General features: G+C 45.7%; 1 protein-coding gene across 3 annotated transcripts in view; it reads left to right on the top strand.

Moving 5' to 3' along the window:
* Positions 1-527: 527 nt before the first annotated feature.
* The window catches only part of ME3 (malic enzyme 3), a 193,403-nt gene continuing 174,555 nt past the window's right edge, over positions 528-19,375 (top strand). Inside the window, exons 1-2 of one of the 3 annotated variants that reach the window (XM_086678527.1) lie at positions 528-649; positions 1,026-1,223. In XM_086678527.1, coding sequence (XP_086534653.1) covers positions 1,041-1,223 — 183 coding nt within the window. In that variant the 5' untranslated portion in view covers positions 528-649; positions 1,026-1,040. Of the gene's footprint in view, positions 700-895; positions 1,224-19,375 lie in introns of those variants that run through there. The other 2 variants (XM_086678526.1, XM_086678528.1) reach the window with 2 other exon arrangements.

Below are 19,375 nucleotides of genomic sequence, written 5' to 3'. Positions count from 1 at the left end.
AGGCTCCACAGGGTACCCAGGAGCCCTACCGGTAACCGGTTATCAGTGGTGTCTAACAGAACTTCCTGCAAAGATGTAAATGTTCCACACCTGTGCTATCCCATCCCACAGCCACTACGTGCCAGTGAAACTAGGCTAAGTGTCACTGAGGAACTGGATTTTTAATTTTATTCCATTTAAATTAATTTGCTTAAATTTACGGAGCCACATGTGGCTAATGGCTATTGTACTGGGCTGCGCAAAGCAACACTGAGCACCGGGTATCTGAGGGTTTCTACTTTGAATCCCAAAGCCAGGGCCTCCCTAAAGGGTGAGAGAGTAAAAGCTATGTTAATTCCTAAACGCTACCCCCTCTGGGCGTTCAGTTTGGCAAGATGGAGCGGCTCTTTAGTCAAGATGGAGCGGCTCAGGAGGCAAGCTGAGCTTCATTTAGGCACCGGGGAGGCACGTGCACACGGTTACGAGGCGCTCCACGCGCGTCCTCAGAGGAAGCCCCGCACTGCGAACAAAGGTTCGGGGACCTCTCTTTCCAGAACGCAGGAGCCTGGCGCTCTCGCGGCTGCGGTTGAGGTCCAGCCATTGGAAGGAGGGGAACAGTGGACCGCAGCAACTCGCCCCGCCTGCCACATCAGCTCTGGGCGCAGCACAGGTGGGCTGGGGAAGGAAGAGGTCGAGGCAAGCCACTGAGCGAGGCTGGAGGTGCGGGGGGGCCCTTCGCTGAGCAGTTGCCTCTTCCTCGCGGGGATGGGGGCGGGGATGGCGCGGGAGGTCAACCGCACCGGATCTGCTTCCTGGGCTTGCTTTCGCTTTGCCGGGGGTTTGGCGAGGCCTGCGCACCGCAAGTGAGCCGGGAGAGCGGCGCAGGTGGCCGCCGAGGAGGGGCGGGGGCTAGCGCCTTTCACCCTTCCCGACCCTCTGCTCTTTACCCGAGGACGCAGCCTCGGCTCAGACTCGGTGCCCTGAGGCGCGCGTGGTTCGTGGTTGGCCGTCAGGCGCCCCTGACCTTGGTTTCTCCCCGGTGCCAGGTCTGCGCAAGGACCATGGGCGCCGCGCTGGGCACGAGCGCACGGCTGGCGCCCCTGCGGAGCCGGGCCTGCGGCGCCGTCCCGCGCTGGGCGCCCTCTGCACCCGCCCGAGGCTGCCACTCCAAGCCCGGCGCGGCGCGCCCGGTGCCCCTGAAGAAGCGCGGTTACGATGTTACCAGGAACCCGCATCTCAACAAGGTAACGGTCCGGGAGGGCAGGGTGGCCCTGGGGCTGGCGGGGAGCGGGGAGGGGCGCCCCGCCCCCTGGGTCTGGGTTGGATCTTCCCAGGCGCCCTTCCAGCGGTTTTCCATTTTTGCCTTGCAGAGGCTTGGTGTAACTCGCTTCGGCTCACCCATTCCCCCCCCCCCCACTTTTCTGCGTGGAAAGAGGTGACCAGTCATGTAGGGGGGCTTATTTCTTCTACAGGAACAATAAAAACTGGGTTGATATCCTCGTGGCCCGTACGACCTGGTGTCAGATCTTCCCCTGAAGCTTACTAATTCTGTTGGTCTTGGGCAGTTCATTTAACCTCTGTCAGGTTCATGTTTTCTTATCTGTAAATGAGAGACAGTTGTCTCCTGCGTGTTGTGAGACGTAAAGGGAAAATGGAGGCAGAATTCTTAGCACGGTGACTGACACCCAGTGAGAACAAATGTCGACTAAGGTTGTAATTATTATTCTGAGTTAAGGTTAATTTGAGAGTGGGAATAAGGAAGTCTAGAATTAAAGAACTTTTAGACCTTGACGGGGCATCAGAGAGCCTAACTCAAATCTCTCCTTTTACAGATGAGGAAACAAAACAAAGGGAACTAGCTCAAGGTCACGAGCTAGTTAGTTCTGGTTCTGCCACTGGAATCCAGAACATGGTGCTTAAGAGCACACGCATTTGTTTCTGGAAGTAGAGTTTAGTATCACTGGTGGTAAAACCCTGGAAGCAAGACACTTAGGTTTGAGGCCTGTCTCCCGACACCTCCTCAGATTAATTTGGGCATCTCATTTACTGTCTACAGGGTTCAGCTTTCTCCTGCTTAAAATGATAGCATGACAGACCACTATTCCTACCTCATTTGGTTATTGTGACAATTAAATTAATTACTGAAGTTGAAATGGTACTTTAAACTATATAGTGCTTGATAAACAAGTAATTACTACAAAACATTTTTAATAATTTCTTTGACTCAGGATTGTAAAATTCAGGTGAGGAAATACACGTGGACAGGCGTTTTTGAGAAATAGGAACAATTATACAGATGCTAAATATTGGGTTTATTTTCTGCAGAATTAATAGAAGCTATGAAAAAAAAAATCTTTCCCTATCATGTCACTCTTTGCCTCCTCCAAAAGAGACCTTAAGTCCTTTGTATATTACTACTTTGGGGTATTTAAGGTGTTTTATGAATTTTAATTACTTTGGTAGCAAGTGTTAAAAAAGTCAACTCAAACTGGCGTAAGCAGACAAAAGCCTTCTTTAACTAAATATCTAGAGGAAGGGTTGCAGGCAAGACTTGACCCAGCAGTCCAGATGGCATCTCTAAGGGTGCAGGTGCTTTCTGGCTCTCTGCTTCTGCAATGTCAGCTTTATCCTCAGACTCCATCCAGGGGAGTCTTTAGCCTCAGTGCTGCCAAAATGTCCTATCTCTTTTTTTCACACCACACTGTGCAGGGATAGAAAGACACTTTCTTCTGGTAGAGAAGGATACTTTCTCTGAAGTCTCAAGAAAAGAGTCATCTGTCCCACCAACTCTGATTGAATTCCCTTCCTATTCTCAAACTGATTACCATAACTTAAGTCTGTCAGGGCTCTCTCTTAGAATTAAAGATAGAATGTAAGGTAGTGCCACTCATACCAACTGTTTTAGAGTAAGGGGATGTGGCTTCTGCACAGTAAATCTGTGCACAGTCATCAGATGAAGGAGGGGTTGGGGCTGGAAAGCAAAACAATAAATTCCCACCACAGACTCCAATTGTTTTGACAATATGTGCCTTAGAAGTACTGGCATGTTACCAGTCAGCACTTAACTGCTTTGTGAATAGTTAAAAAAAATAAAAGAAGGTCTTGAATGTCTTCTTTTTTAGCCCTAGGTGTATGACTGCCTAAAAGCACTCTCTCCTTGTCCCTGATATAAATTTTTTCTTCCTAAATAATATAAATGGGACGTTGTCCATAAAGCTAGTGGGCCTGACCCTTTCATAATATTTAAGATTTTTTGTACATCCTTGAAGTCAGGTGATGCTGGTCTGGGGTGATGCAGAGGGAGTCTGTTGGCACCCCCCATTCACCCTTGGGGAGGGTGGGAGGAGCAGCAACAGAAGGAACAGCACTGCAGGGCGCTGCTGCTGACACCCTTCACTTCCCCCTGCAGTGCCCCCCCTCGTGCTGTTCCGCTGACCTCCAGCACTCTGAGACTCTCCAGGGAAGGCTTGAAGCGTGCACTTTCCATCAGCCAGATGGGGAGACTTGCTGACTTAAACAGAACTGAGGTTATCACTGAGAAAATAAGAGGAAGGCAGCTTGGAAGGGAGCTGCACTTAGTGGGCGGGTCTGTGGGTGGATTTTGTGTTTTTTTTTGCTAGACGATGAGCTCCTCCAGGGCAGGGGCTGAGTTTCATGCATTTGTGGCTGGCGTGGGGTATTTCCTGAAGGATCTAGCAAGGCCATGAACATGAAAATTAGCATTACATTCTTGGAATGTGTTTACAAGGTTCTTTTTAATTTTTAACTTTATTTTTTTAATTGAAGTATAGTTGACATATGATATTCCATTAGTTTCAAGTGTGGTTGTTGCCAGAGGCGAGGTGAGTGGCGTTGGGGATGGGTGAAATAGGTAAAGGAGGTTAAGAGGTACACATTTCCAGTTGTAAGATAAATAAGTCACGGGGATGTAGAGTATAGCATAGGGAATGTGTTCGCTAGATTTGCATCCCAGTTTAGATAGGTCAGGAGAGGCATTTAAGAAGAAGCTTGAGGGCAGCACATTGTTGGGAGATGGAATTCTCTAGGAGAAGAGCTGCTGAATGGGCCAAGTATCACTGCTGTTCTGGAATGACTGGGTCTGGTTCCAGCTCTGTCATAATCTGCCCGTGTGATCTGTGATGAGTTCATGAGCCCCTCTGCCCATGTCGCACCACTGCTCTGAGGATCATGGGAGATACCTGTGAAATCATTTTGCAAACTGAAAGAAACGAAATATTTAATGATCATGTTGACACTCCAGAGGTGGGGGTGGAGGGGCCCTTAGAAATGACCTAGTCTGCAGGTTTTCAGATCACAGGTCACAAATTTTGGAACATGAAGTTAAGCTTAGTGGGTCTAACCAGCATTTTTATTTTAAAGAAATAGGTTAGAATAGAATTTAAAAAGAGCAAATGCATTAAACCTCATAAAGAAAAGTATTAAGTCACCACGTGAAAAACCAGTTTTCACTATGGATTGTTGTAAAGAAAAAAAGTTTTTGAAAATCATTGTTCTCATTCAGTTCCACAGTTTTAGATGGAGGGACAAGCTGAGAAGGTAAGCCCAGAGAGATCATCATGGTTGCAGAAGTGGATAGAAGCAGCCTGCCATCTGATTTTCAGTCCACTGAATAGCAATGACAATTCTCATTTACATCTGCTTTGGCTGATTTAGGCATATTCCTAATAATGACAGAATTAGAACTAGAGGATTCTGAGTTCCCTATTGGAGTCTAGGTTTTCTAAGTGATGCAAATTCAATGGTACGTCAATTTCTGTTTCTTTTTTTTACTACCATTTATACTTTTCTTGTAAGATTTATGTAAGGACCTCTTCTATTACCCATTGACAGTGGCAACAGGGCAGATATTTGATACATATTACAAGATGTATTTTACTTACATTAAATAGGTAACTATCAACCCCTATTTATAGGGCTGTCTTCATAGGCAGGTTTTCATCCCCATTCTATTCAGGTAGCAAGTGGGCCTTCAGAACATTTCTGGCCTCACCTTTACCGGTACCCTCTTTTGGGAGGGGCCTTCTTATTCCCTGCTCCCATACTAGATTCCAGTCCCTGCATTCATCTTATCTCTCTGTTTGTTTCCTTTTGGCACTGAGCACCCTGTGATAATGGCTGGTTGGTGTTCCACACTAGGCCCTGAACACCATGCAGACAGGCTGTTTTGTCGCATGGTGTTCTCTGTGTCTGACTTGAGATGCCCAATGAATAGATGCTCTTTAATGAACTCAATGGAGTTATGACCCCTTTCCTCTCAACTTTATTAATCCTAGTGCTGCTACTTTGCAGGTACCCTAATGCTCTTGTTGCCCGGACAAATGCCTGCCAGCAGCCTGTTTGGAGGACCCTTACCTCCCCAGACTTAAGGGCATTTCACTGAAGGTATACATTATTTCTTGGAGTGCATCAGCCTCCTCCTTTGACCCGTATGCCAGCAGTGACTTTCGCCGTAAACTTCCACCAGCCCTCCACCTGCCTCTCTGCAGTTTTTTCTCTTGAGCTTGATGGGAAAGAACGAGTGAGAAGGGTCCTTAGTCAAATTACCATGATTATGTGCCAGCACATTTGATGCAGCATTCAGAGACTGCAGGGCCCTGCAGATGACCACCTTCCTATGTGGACCTGATGCATGTAGGTTAGTGAGCGTGTCAAGATTTGGTGGCCAGTGCTGCAGCATTTCAGCTGAATCTCTTGTGTCTTCAGTGGTGAGTCCTTAGGTTCTCACACAGCTAGGATTTGCCTTTGGTTAAGCTGTATGTTTTTATTTGGTGCCAGCTTAGAACTTGATCTTGCCTCCTTTGCGTGAGGGGAGCCGGTGCCATACTTGGCTCACCAATCAATCAGGAGATGATGGCTGGGTCATATGGGCATTTAGAAGTTTGTTGGTGATGCTGTTTCCTGCACCCAACGCAGAAAACATCATGTGTCTTCGTGAGGCCTCTGCTTTGGACAGGATGTTGACTTGGGCACCCCTGATTGACAGAGAAGCAGTGGGTTAGGAAGTCAACACTATTTCCATTGGCAGCAGTTCACTCTACACTTGAGCTTCGTGTGCAGTGACTCAGGACATTGAAGCTCAACTATCATTCCAATATTTTAAGAACAAACAAGCAGAGGCAGGTTGGAATTAAATCCCACCTTGTTGGCTACCGTTCTGGCTTCATGAGATTGAAAGCATTTGCTGTTAGGGCTTCGTGCTTGTAATGGCTGACAGAACCCGTTATTAGTCTGGCTAAAGGTTAGGCAATTGTAACGAAGCAAACCCAATATGGAGGCTTAAACAAGACAGAGGGTAGGTCTGTCTTATAAACAAGTTGGGATGGACGATTGCAGGTTGGGGATGTGGCTTAATTTTATTTTTCTCCATCTTCAGCATCCATCTTATGTTTCATGGTCCACGATGGCTGCTCTGGCATCTGCCGTCAGTTCCTTACAGAAGCCGGAGGGAAGGAGAAGTGTCTTTCAAGGGCACAGATTGAACATGGCAGATATCTCCACTCACGTTCAGCATCCCTACTACCACCAGCCTCGTTCAGTCCATCATCCCATGTCTAGATTTTGCAGGAGCCTCCTCATCGGTCTACCACCTTCCAGTCTTATTCCTTCCGATTCTTAACCCCATCTTGAGAGGCTAAAACTTGCACACATCCTCAGCCACTCTCTTTCTTTCACACCCCATAGCCAGTCAACCAGATAGTTCTGTTGCTGTGTTTTTGGACAAGTCTGGAATCCAACCCCTGCTTACCATGGGTCCCACCCTGACCTAAGCCACCAACATTCCTTGGCTGGATAAACGGCAGCCTCCTAGCTGGCGTCCTGGCTACCACCTGAGCTCCTCTTATTTGCTCTGTGCACAACAGCCAGTGTGATCCTTTTAAAACTGTTTGGTCACGTCGCTCTTCTGCTCAAACCCCACAAAGTCAGAGTCCTTAGAACACCTTGGGTGATTTGACCCTCTCTGACCTTGTCTTTGCTACTCCTCAGCCTCACTCACTGCCCAAACCAGCTGGCCTCCTCGATGTTCCTCACACACTGTAAGCATGCTCCTGCTTCAAGTCTTTGCAGTGGCTGTTCCCCCTTCCGTGAACACACGTCCCCTCCATAGCCACATGGCCATCCCCTCGTGTTCTTCAGGGCATCTCCCTGTCGCAGTGAGACCTACTCTGCCCACCAGATGCAGTTGTGAATGTCCTTCAATTTTCCTGGTCCTCCTGAACGTGGTCTACTTTCCTCCATGGTGTTTGATATTTCCTAATGTACTATTTAATGACCTTACCTAATATATCTCTTGTTTATTGTTTGTGTTTCCCCACTATCACGTAAGCTCCGTTAAGACAGGCATTTTTGGGGCGCCTGGGTGGCGCAGTCGGTTGAGCGTCCGACTTCAGCCAGGTCACGATCTCGCGGTCCGTGAGTTTGAGCCCCGCGTCGGGCTCTGGGCTGATGGCTCAGAGCCTGGAGCCTGTTTCCGATTCTGTGTCTCCCTCTCTCTCTGCCCCTCCCCCGTTCATGCTCTGTCTCTCTCTGTCCCAAAAATAAATAAATGTTAAAAAAAAAAAAAAAAGACAGGCATTTTTGTCATATTTGTTCATTGATGTATCCAAGCTACTCAGAACAGTGGCTGGCCCATACTTAGTGCTCAGTAAACAGTTATTGGATGAGTGAGTCATTCAGAGACACTAAGAATCTGCTAAGAATCTGCTAAGATTCCTTCCTTTCACCTCCCTTTTCACCAAAGCCCCCATCTTTCACCCTGTGTCTCTGCTCCCCAAGGATCTGCCTGTGTAGTGTGTATATGCCCAGGATCACCTCTATCTGGAGTGTAGATCACTATGGTCTTCTCTATGGCCCACTATTGCTATGACCCGTCTCTAACACAGGGGTGGCATTCTTATTCTGTGTCCTATTTCAAAGTTTGCCTGCATATCATTAGTTATCTTCTAGAGGCAAAATGTTTAGTTTCATGTAATAAAATGTTAACCTAGGAACCCTGCCACCTGTTCTAAAAATGATTCTAAACAGCGACCTCTAGATCTTGGAAATATTGACACTGGAGGGCACGTCCCATACAGAAATACGTGTTGTCTGGCTCAGACTTGAACCAGCTGACATCTCAGCCAGTCCAGCTCTCTGGGCTGTCTGTGTGGAGTGTCTGTGGATACATTTCCAGGTTCATCTCCAGTCTCCCTGTTTATAGTTTCTCTTGGTTCCCTTGGACCTTTGTAGGTTCTGGGGTTACGGCTTTATTTTACTTTGCATTTTTGCCATTGCTACCAAAGGTTTCTTTTATCATCTACCCTCTTCTTTCCAGATGCCCATTTTGTGGCGAGGGGGAGAAAAGGGCCTTTCATTCCTATGGCCGTTGCAGAGGGATCACTAATGTGCAGCACTTTTGTTTGTAAGGACATGGACTGTTGTCCGCTTCCAAAACTTCACTTTGATGTGTGAAAAGTACATTGGGAAATCCTTTGGGGTGATGTCTGACTGCTTCTCTGATGCAGAACACAAAAGATGCTCTATGACGGTGTGATGAAAATCTGAGGGATACCCTACAGTTGGGGAGCTGAGGTCAGCGGTTAAAAGCATGCATTCATTCTGTACCCAAACGGTTGCCTGGCAGTCTGCTTAAAACACAGTTCCGACCAAAAGGGACACAGTAAAGAGTAAAATGTACCAGTCATTTGAGGAGAGGGATATTTGATGGAAAGATCGTCAGCTTTGAGGAACTTGAATAAGAGAAAATCAAAGCTGCATTTGCTTTTAGAAGTTTTACTGAAAGCTGGAGGGACTGTAGAGTTGAATTGAATGATTAGCAACTTGAGAATATTTTTTTTTTAAAGCATTTTGTCTGGATTCTGCACTGTTGTTGGCTAGTATCTACATGAAGCCCACAGCACACTTGGTCCTGAAACGTACTCCCCTAAGGTGTGGAACTCTGGAGAGGGCAGACCCTGCTGGGTCCTTTGTTTTGTTTTGTTTTGCTCTTTCAGAAAACAGAAGGACAGAGCCACTGTCTGCACAAGTTCGTATCTCTCCTGAGTTGCTGAGGTGTCCTGTGACTTTCCCAGTAGGAGAAAGAAAGGAAGCCAAGTGCCTTCATTGTGTAAGGGGGAGCTGGGTCTCCACTTACACTAGACAGTCTCTATTCCCTCTTTCTCTGGTTTCTGAAGGAGGTGTTGAGTTTTCCAAGCCAGGTTCCTACTGTACCGAATTTCCTTCCATAGTGGAGTGCCTTGTGGAGGGGATTCAAGTAATAATTAAATGAGCTAGAATTTTTTTAGGGCATACAGTGTGCCCAGAATTGTTCTAAGCAGTTTTTATGATTAACACGTTTCATGTAATACCACAACCTTGTGAAGCACGCTGTTGTTTTACAGATGAGGAAATGGAGGCACAAGGAGGTTGGCTGAGCTAGCTAACTTGCCCACGGTCATGCAAGTCATAATGGCAGAGCTGGGTCTTGAACCCAGGCCATCTGGTTATAGGCCCGCATCCTCTACCAACCCTGCCCTCCTGCATGATGCACAGCCACCTCCGGGCTGCACGTGCCCTCTCACTTGAGGCTGGCACATGGAGTCTGATGCTCTGGGGTCTTGCCAGGCACTAACAGGGTACTCCGTGTCCTGGAACCTCTAACAAACTGTTACCACCTCCACTGGCTCTGTTAGATCAGACTCTGGGAATTGGAAGGAACTTTAAAGATCACTGGATGCCTTCTCTTCACCCTTTAAATGTGTGTAATTTCCCAAAGACTCGTTTGTGTATCAAATTTATTCAATCAACATTTGCTCAGTATCTTTTATGTTTTAGGCAGTGGAAATCCAAGGTGAATACCACCTTCTTTTGCCTTCAGGGAGCTTACCACGTAAGAGGGGTGATGGTGGGACCAGTTAGTAAGCAGGAAGTTGAATTCAGTAGGTCAGTGTAATGAGAGGCGCATGGGTATTAGGGCTCTTCAGGGCTACCTCTGCCACACTGCCTTCCTTAATAATGCCACATGGAAGCTACACATTCATCCTTTATACTCCTTTGGCGTTTAGCTCATGCAGTCATGGCTCTTTTCCACATTTGGCCTCAGTATACCTTTATAGTATGCATGATTGTCTCCATCTTGATATCATTTTCAGATCCAGAGCCATGACTGAGGCATCATGTGCCCAGCTACAATGCCTTCTTCATAGTACCCTCTACAACCATTAATTATATGAATCACTTTCACATTCCCTCCTGGACAGGTAAGAAATTACTATGGTGAAGACTGATGGTATACAATCCCATCTCCTGTCTCTTCTAAAAAGATGGTGACAATGTAAATCCTATTTAGATCTCTCCATGGGACTTGGAAGATTTTGAAAGCCAGTAGAAATGTGTTATTCTGGTCATATACATTTTGAAAATCCATTTCTTTAAGAGAGTCTTCTGCTCTGATGCTGTGTCAGATGCACATCATCTAAAGAATAGCACCTTTATGATGAAATTTTTTATTCTCATCCTTGAGGCCGCTTTAAAGACAGTAGATTTAAACCCGCTAAAACTAACAACAGGTTAAAGGATTTTGGAGGCTGAGGGGAAGTAGTCAGCTCAAATCGATTGCCTGTGGTTTTCCAGGGGTATGGCCTGGACCAGGTAGTAGGCAGGAGAGCACACAGGCTACAGTCTAGGAATTCGGAGTCAAGGTTGTAGTTCCAGCTCTGTCATTCACTACATTTGGGATCTTGGGAATGCCACTTCATTTCTCTAAGCCTCAGTTTCTCATTTTGGAAGGGAGATGATAATAAAATATACCTACTTCACAGGGTACTCCAATGATTAAATGAAATAATATATGTCAAGCACATTGTAAGTGCTCAGTTAATTATGTCTCAGTTAATCCATGTCTCTGAAGCTTCTGCTCCGTTCCTAACACAAGGCATCACACCATAGGCTGCGGACCTACCCTCTTAGAGAATCCATTCTGAAGGAGAAGGGAAGGCCAAGAGATCCAAATTCATTTTCCATTGGCAGGGATACAACCGATTTGGGCAGAGGTTTGATAAGAGAGGAATGAGTCAGGGAAGAGGCAGGTTGGGTGGAGATGTTATGATAATTTCTCTGTACTTGACGGAGCTTAAATTGGATGATCTAGATGTTTGCCTCAAAGAAACTTGAATAAAAATGTCTGTGGCAGCAGAAAACTCAAGAGCCGTGTGAAGAGCTCGTACTTCTGGAAGTTGAGACTGGGGTGGAAGGGAGTGTCCACCATCAAACCCTGCAGGAATCTCAGGATTTTGTCCCAACATCTTGGCACATTCTAACCAAGCATTTAAAAATGAACTCTGAAAAACAAACCCAAACTTCGCAGATCTGTTTATCTGCCAGTCTATCGGTCTCTGTCTGTCTCTAATACTCTGTCTCAGGAGGTTATGATATCAAGACAGCAAGACAAGAGAATGTCTGCTATGGTAGTTGAGCATAGAAGTTAAAATGTTGCTTCAAATTCAGCTAAATTGGTCACAGCCCACTTCACCAAGCTGGCAGCCAGACTGGGCAGAGTTTAAGAGACTCCTACAATCTCCATATACTCTGCTGTGGGTCATTAATGAATAATTGCATAAAAACATTTTAAATGAGGCTCTGTTAGAACTCAGGATGAGCATCCCTCAAAAGACTAATAGGTCATCTTGTCCAGCCCTCCATCTCTGAGCAGTTACCATGATTTTACAGGTAAGGTTTCAAAGGCCCAGAGGGGCTGGATGTCCTGCCTATGGAGTGAGTTGAGGTTGGTGTCTGTCCCTTTGACCTGCTGCCTTTGTCTGCCCTCCTAAAATAGTGCCTGAGTCAGCCCCATCGACTATGCAGCATGCCTTTGAGTCTCTCCATAGAAAGGGGATGCTTTGATATTGAACATGGACATATGCTGGGTGTCCATTTGTGAAGGAAGAGTAGGCCTACTCCTGATTCCCACCTTCATTTCAGGTTTTGTGTCTTTCTCTGCAGTAACGTGATCATGAAGACAAAACAGCTGACAGAGAGCTTAGCCCTAATGTCATGCTCTCCCTTCTTATCTCTTTTATTTTTGGTCTTTTCCACGCCATCATTGTTTGTTTTGACTGGTGAAATCACTTCAGGTCATAGAACAGTGAACAACGATGCCGTTGCCCCCTGATAAAGCAGGCATGGATATGGTGTGGGGAAAAAACCCTGTTAACAGCCATTTTTAGAAACAGGCTTTGAAATCTGTCCATCAGAGCTGGAAGATTTCCACTGTTTTCACACTCCAGGAGCTGGCAGGAGCTTCTCCTCACGTCTCAGAAGCCTCAGGAGCTGCCTGGCCATGCCTGTGGGAGATGACAGCATGGGTGTGGGTGCGCATCCTGCCGTGGGGCACTGGGAGGGAGGGCCTGCAGGGCGGAGATGTAGTCCTGCCTCCAGGAATTGGCCCAGGCTGGAGGCCCTTGAGTATCATGGGCTGTTCTTTTGTTGACTGAGCTGTTTGGCATTCTCTCACCTCCTACCAGTCAACTGGATACCGAGTCAGCTCCCTCCTCCGGGACTCATAATTGCTGGAGTAATAATATTAGAAACAATAATAATGAACACTTAGATAATGCCTGCCCTTCCAGATACTTTTATAGATGCCTTACATATATTATCGCCAAGCAGAGAAAAAATTGTGAAGTAAACTTTTCCTGTAGCTGTCTATAGAGAAGGACAGCAAGTAAATAAAAGTATACAGATGGTTATTAGTGGTAGAGATGAAATAAACAGGGCACAATGTGAGAGCATAACAGAGGGTTGACTTCAATGGTGAGGGAAGACCTCTTAAGGAGGCGATATTTGAGAAGGTTCCTAAAGAAAGAGGAGCCAACCAGAGGAGAAGCCAGGGTAAAAGTAATTGGGGCAGAGGGAACAGCTCGTGCAGAGTCTGGAGACAGCAAGCAGCGTGGAAGGCCGGGTGCTGAGCCCTGACATAATGGAGTCCAATGGGAGTGTAACGAACAAGGCAGGGGGAGGTGCGGGCCTTACCTAAAATCAGGGTGGAGAGGACTCGGGGGCCAGAGCATGCAGGGCCGTGGAGTCTGGCTGCCGGGTTTCATTCTCTGTACAACAGGGCATTCTTACATGATTCTAAGCGAGGAAGTGATGGGATTGGATTTACGTGAATGAACGGTCTCTCTGGTTGCCCTCAGGTTGGAGGGCAAGAGTGGAAGCAGGAAGACCACTAGAGGTGACTGCAGCAGTGGGAGCGAGAGAAGACAGGGCTGGCACGTGGGTGATGGGGTGGAGGGCAGAGGAGAGAAGTGGCTGGGTTGGATATCGAGTTTGAAGGTGGACTGGATGGGACATGACCCTGTATCCTTCTTCAGATTGACCAGGACTCCATCTGCACAAATTTCCCTGTCATGCCACCCAAGCTCAATGCAGCTGCTGCTATAGTTGGTGGTGATACTTCCCATACTTCCTCAGCACACCTCATAATAACAAGGACATAGAAGGCTGGCGTTTTACCTTTGGAAGTGCTTCCTGGTGGGTCATCTCATTTGATGCCCACAAAAACCTTGTGAGGCAGACCATCTGTTTTATAGGGGGCAACACCAGGGCCCAGAGAGCCTAAGTGAATTGCCCAGGTATCCCAGACAATGACAGGCAGCAGTAATGAAGGGATCAATCCAGGTTCTCTGAGACTGTTCACTGGTTTATTAAACAGATATCTGTTGAGCACCTTGTGTGTCCAGGCACTGTGTTGGGTTTGAAAAAGAATGGGTTGAATCAGTCATGATCTTTGTCCTCAGGGAGCTTAGGGTTCAGAGGAAGAGACAGACTTGAAAACCCATAAATGTCATGCAGTATAATAGGTTTTATATTACATTAAAATTATGTTATTAGTAATGCCCAAGACATTTTTGCCTTGGTGGGGAGAAGGGTGAAGTTTCTTAAAGTGGATGGCCTTGGATCCTTAAATTATGTAAATAATGTGTGATGTAAAGTAAGAATGGAAATCTGCTCTGACCTCTCTCCTGAGGTGACTACTTAATTTTATCTGTGTCTCAGTGCTAATACCTAAAAGGTATATAGGGATTCCCTGGGCGGACAAGGTGGAGGAAAGGCATCCTGAGCAAATATGGTAGAATGGCATGGCCTGTGAAGAACTGTGGGTGATTCTGAAGGACAGAGTGTGTGGGGTGATGGGGCTGGAGAGCAAGGCAGGGTCAGACATGGGTGGGGGACTAGGGCTGCTGTTGCCTGCTTGAAGAGTTTGATCTTAGTCCTGAAGGGAGGGGGCGCTGGGATGTGATACTGTGGAATTCAGAAGGGCCTAATGTGACAATGGGGAGGCCAACGCATATCTGAGAGGTGCCAAGGAAGCAGAGACTGCATCCATTCCAGAATTCCTTGAGTGCCTAATAGCAGGAGGAGATCAAGATTTATTGTCAATATTCAAAAAAAAAAAAAAAAAAAAGAAGAAAAGCAATTGGAAACCAAATATTTATCCATCATAAATTTATACAGCTTCACTAGGGTATTATATTTCTTTGTCTTTGCCTAGAATTAAACAGAGTAAAACTATTAATACTGGTTATCTAATGCCAGGATCAGAAATTCTGCTTGGCTTAGAACGTTGTGTGTCTTAAACGTTGGAAAATTTTTGTTAAATGCAAGATTTCTGAAAACCTGAAATTCCTTAAGGAGTACTTTGGCACCGGGGGAAATGTGAGGACTTACTGACTTAGCCTTGCTTTAAGTGTTTTACTCTGAATATTGGTTGTTCTGATACTGATCCTTGTTCTGATTCTGTTCCCACAAAGCAGTAATCTGGTTATAATTTTATCTCCCAAAGTGGAGAAAAAGATGCTGACTCACTGAGAACATGGTCATTTTTGTCATGAGGGGACATTGCCAAGCCTGGCCTCGCTGCCCTTCCCCCATCAGAAAGACTGAGTGCGATTCTATTTTAACACCTTCAGGGTTCAAGGGACTTCCTTTTTCTTCTGTGTTTTCCTTAAATCCCCTGGAAAAGCAATAATTCTTTACACTGAAAATGGAAAAAAATATTCATAGTTCAGAAAGTGTATTTTCTAGATGAGAATTTCCTTCCTCTGTTTTTTCTTTTCTTCCTCTATTTTTTTTTTCCCCTTGAGAAGACTTAGGTGGAATAGAAACAAGGATTTGAAGTTCATGCAGTTGAACCTTTCACAAATTTGGCCTTCCATGGGCAGAGTGTTGTCACTTTCTCCATTGGATTGAATTTTAGCTTGCCTTTCGCTTTGCTGAGTCCTGGTTTGTCTTTGTAAACCATAATTCCTGGGGAAGGAAAATAGCAAATCAAAAGCTTATGGGAATGATTTTTTTTTTGGCAAATTTGACCCAGTATCAGTCACTTGTCTAGGTAAAAAACTATTTAAAGATTTTGAAAGAGGTGGAGTTTTAAAAGAATCAGCAGCACAAATGCCACAGTAAAACAACTCTTGTTTTTCATACAGTCTTTGGCATCATCTGGGCAAAGCCATCTGTCACATGCTATGACTGTAATCATGAAACTATGAACATCATAGAAAGTCCAATGATGAAAACAAGCTTTCCAGAATGAAAATTCCTGGGAGGCTAATAATCTTACAGTTCTTACAAAATTGTCAGAGATCTTTGGTTTTACACCATGGGTTTCCCAAGACTTTGATCTTGGGTAACCTATTCTCTAGTATCACTGAAGTGGCTGTCTTTAATTGACTTCCTCTTCAAAGGAATGAATTTTTATAATGGGGCCTACCACTGTAAACATTTCATAATATTGTAGCTTCAAAGAAGGAAGGCTGTAAACACATTTGCATCCACTTAGCTGATGGTTTATAGATCTGAGGGACTCTTAGTTCCCTACGTTCCACAGGGGAAGCATTTATTTCATTGGCTTTGCCTCTGAAGTAGAGTTCCCATCAACCCACTCAGGAAGTGCTACATTAGCATCTTTGGAAGAATAACCTCTTCTGGTGTACTTTCCTCTGGTGTTTGTGTTATAATTCTACTTCTGCCTTAAACTGTTCTGTGACTTTTACTGTTGCTTTCTTGTTTTCCTTACCAAATGAGTAAGACTTTTCTCCTACTTTCTTTTTTTCTCCTTGGTGTTTGGCCCATTAGAGGTGCATAAGGGCTACTAAAAATTATGCTTAATTTCGATACATATTATTCACTTGTTCTTTTGAGATGTATTAACTCATACCTTTCATTGACCCTGAGGAAACAGAGATCAGATTATGTGTGCTTGTTGTTGAGCAGGATGATGTTAGCCTCTGGGAGTCAGAAACCTTTTTTCCCCCATTTCTTCCCATCAGAACTAAGTGCTCAAGTCTGGAGGCTCTCATCCTGGAGAAGAGCTCCTGGGGCTGAGGTGAAGGGAGGGATGTATCTTGAAGTATCAGGATACACCAAACCAGGAAGGAGAGAAGAGAACCCAAGCGGGGAGGTAGACCAATGGGAGGCCAAGAAGAGCTGAGTTGTGTGTTATGTTGGAGACCATAAATGAATGAAGAACATGACAGACAGGAAGAGGCGTGAAGAGGGAAGAATGAGGGTAAAGGTCCGTGGTGTGTGAGGTGGGACAGTTCAAGGTCAGAATGAGTGACTGCTGGCTGCTTAGGGAGCATTACTGTTTTGGTGGGTCTGGGAACCTCTGAAGAGGTAAGGCAGCTTCCTAAGAAAACCAAACTGGGCTGCAGTTGGCTGCAGATGGCCCAGTGGGTGCAAGAAGCCTGAGGTCCCAGGTGGTGTCATTTGAGCACATGGTAGCCACATGCTGTAGCTCTTGCCCGAGCACTGGGTTCATGGCCACTCACCTCTGCATACTATGACACTTGCCCTGTTGTATGGCTGCAGCTTGAAGGACATCAGAGCCCCTGAGGCTCAAGGAAATAAGACCCGAAGCCCTCCAACTTTGGGAAACCCCAAATTCCCCTGTTGCAGGACCCAGTGTACCAGAGATGTTCTTGCAAGAATCTTATCTAAGCACCAAAAGGCTGTCCTGCAGTTGTGTTTTTGTTGTGTCTTCTTCCTCTATCAGGGGTCTCTCAAATTGTTATCATTTAACTGTACCTCCTCCTTACTAGTAAGGGAATGCTAGAAGCTGGGGCAGAACCCTGTAGATGGCTCTGGTTAGACCTTGAGGCCAAAGGTCAGTCCACTCTCTCTGCTCAGTGGTAGATTTTCAGATCACATGCCCAGAGGTAGGTTCTGATTCCCATCAGCTCTACTCATTCAGTTCTCTTCCACCTCCACCTGACCACACCTGTCTTGGGTTACCCACCAATGACAAGCCCGATGGCCCCCACCATCTGCCCATCTTAGGGACTTTGAAGCACATGACTCTTAGAGCAAAACTATGTTTATAGCTTAATTTGAAAGAATATTCACATTTCTTTCACCTTGAAGGTTTCTGCTTTAATGTGGAGCTTCATTTTCATGCCCTTGAGCATTTGAGTTTGTAGAAGATAGAGGGGATTTCTGTTTAAGACATCACTGAGATCAGCATGACTGGGTTTATGAATTATCTTTTTTCCTTTGAGGAAAAATCCTTATTGAATCCAGACACATTAGAAAGCTCCAGTCTGGGACTAGGACTTGAACACACAAGTGTGCCCTCTGAGTCCTTTTTATGAAAGTCATCATTTATATCCTGGATACGGATGCTTAGATGTATGCTTTTGTGCCAGCAGGAATCAGTTATGACAACATGTGGGGGAGAGTTTATCCCTGGGACAAATATTTGAGTGGAAGTTTTGTGTTTTAAGACACTGAGCACTGATAGTAAATAAAATCATTTTGCTGTGAATTAATCACTTCTTATTCTCTTATAGGATCATGTGGAAGGAGATTGTGTACAGTGGGGAGACTCAGGTCATGCTTTCCACTGAGTATATCTACTAGAGGAAAAGACATTATTCCCTCCCCAGCTCCGTTTTAGACTCAGATGAGTATAGAAATCTCATTATTAAAACAAAAACAAGAATAACAAACTCTTGTGGGGAAGCACTGACTCCTGAGAGAGCGAGGTGAACACTGGCTAGGGAGAGAGAGAGCTACCCCAAATTACAGACTTGAGTGGCCCTTGTTCTCAGCTCTGGGGCCAGGAAATGTGATCCATACTCATCTCAGAGCTTCTGTTTCTGGAAGATGGGAGTTGATTGCTTTCAAGTCTCTTTCCAGGCTGACATTGTCTAGAGATAGGATAGGATAGTCACCATGAGAATGACTTTCTCAGGGGCTTCCCAGCCAGCTGGAGAGGCAAAGCCATTCACATTTCCCTAAGGAGGTGAGCAGGGTAGAGCAATGGGAGGAACTCAGGTTGTGGAGTTCTTGGAGGGACCTGGGTCTGCACCCTTGCCACTTAACTGCTGTGCGATCTTAAGAAGCCTACTTGATCTTTCTCTCCACAAGTCTTCTGTCTGCAGACTGGGATAACAATTCCAACCACCCAAGGTCATTTTCAGGATTAAAAAAAAGGAGGTAACATGGGGCGCCTGGGTGGCTCAGTCGGTTGAGTGTCTGACTCTTGATCTCAGCTCGGGTCATGATCTCAGTGTTTGTGAGTTCGAGCCCTGCGTTGGGCTCTACGCTGACACCACAGAGCCTGCTTGGGATTCTGTCTCTCCCTCTCTCTCTGCCCTTTCCCCACTTGTACTCTTTCTCTCTGTCAAAAATGAATGACCTTTACAAAAAGGGGGTGACATATATCTACCATGCTTGCTTATCCCACAATCTGATGCACAGTAGGTACCCAATACATGCTAGTTAGCTCCCATACTCTTTTGCTAATGTTGATGTCGTATTATATAATAAGAGTTCCAGAAATCTGAAAGATAATGTGTCATCCACTGGCACCCTGCACTCCACATGAACTTCTGCCTTTTTCCATTGAGAGCTTTTAGTTTAACAAAGGCACATTAAATACTACGTATTTCCTTCAGTGCATTCTGTGAGTTGTGGTTGGTTTGGGTTTTTTTTTTTTTTTTTTTTTTTTTTTTGCATTTGTTTATAAAAATCAGTAGTAAAGGCTGATTTCCCTTTCCCTTGGTAGCTGTAATTGCCATGTTAATGTAAAGGTCTGATTGCAGAAGTGAACACAGCTGTTATGTGCTCGATCGGCACAGCCCCCGGGGTGCTGTGTGTGTCCAGACCCGCAGCGCTCCCTGTGCTTACATCATTTGGGAGGAGGTTTCCAGGACTGCAACCTCACAGGCAGTAGTTAATCACCTCAAACTCTGGGCTTGAGGTTAGTCTGGAAGTGAAAAGCCATTTGGGTTTACCACCGAGGGGAAGAGGATAGAGCATAGCTAAGGTAACCCCTGGGGGGCTCTGTGGGAGCATGAAGCCAGGTGTGACTCATGCCGGGGTGTCTCAGTAAAGGCAG

Source organism: Puma concolor, chromosome D1 (assembly GCF_028749965.1).
Source record: "Puma concolor isolate L17-30 chromosome D1, mPumCon1.1.hap2, whole genome shotgun sequence".
Classification (NCBI taxonomy): Eukaryota; Metazoa; Chordata; class Mammalia; order Carnivora; family Felidae; genus Puma; species Puma concolor.
This window is presented reverse-complemented; position numbering and strand designations above follow the sequence as displayed.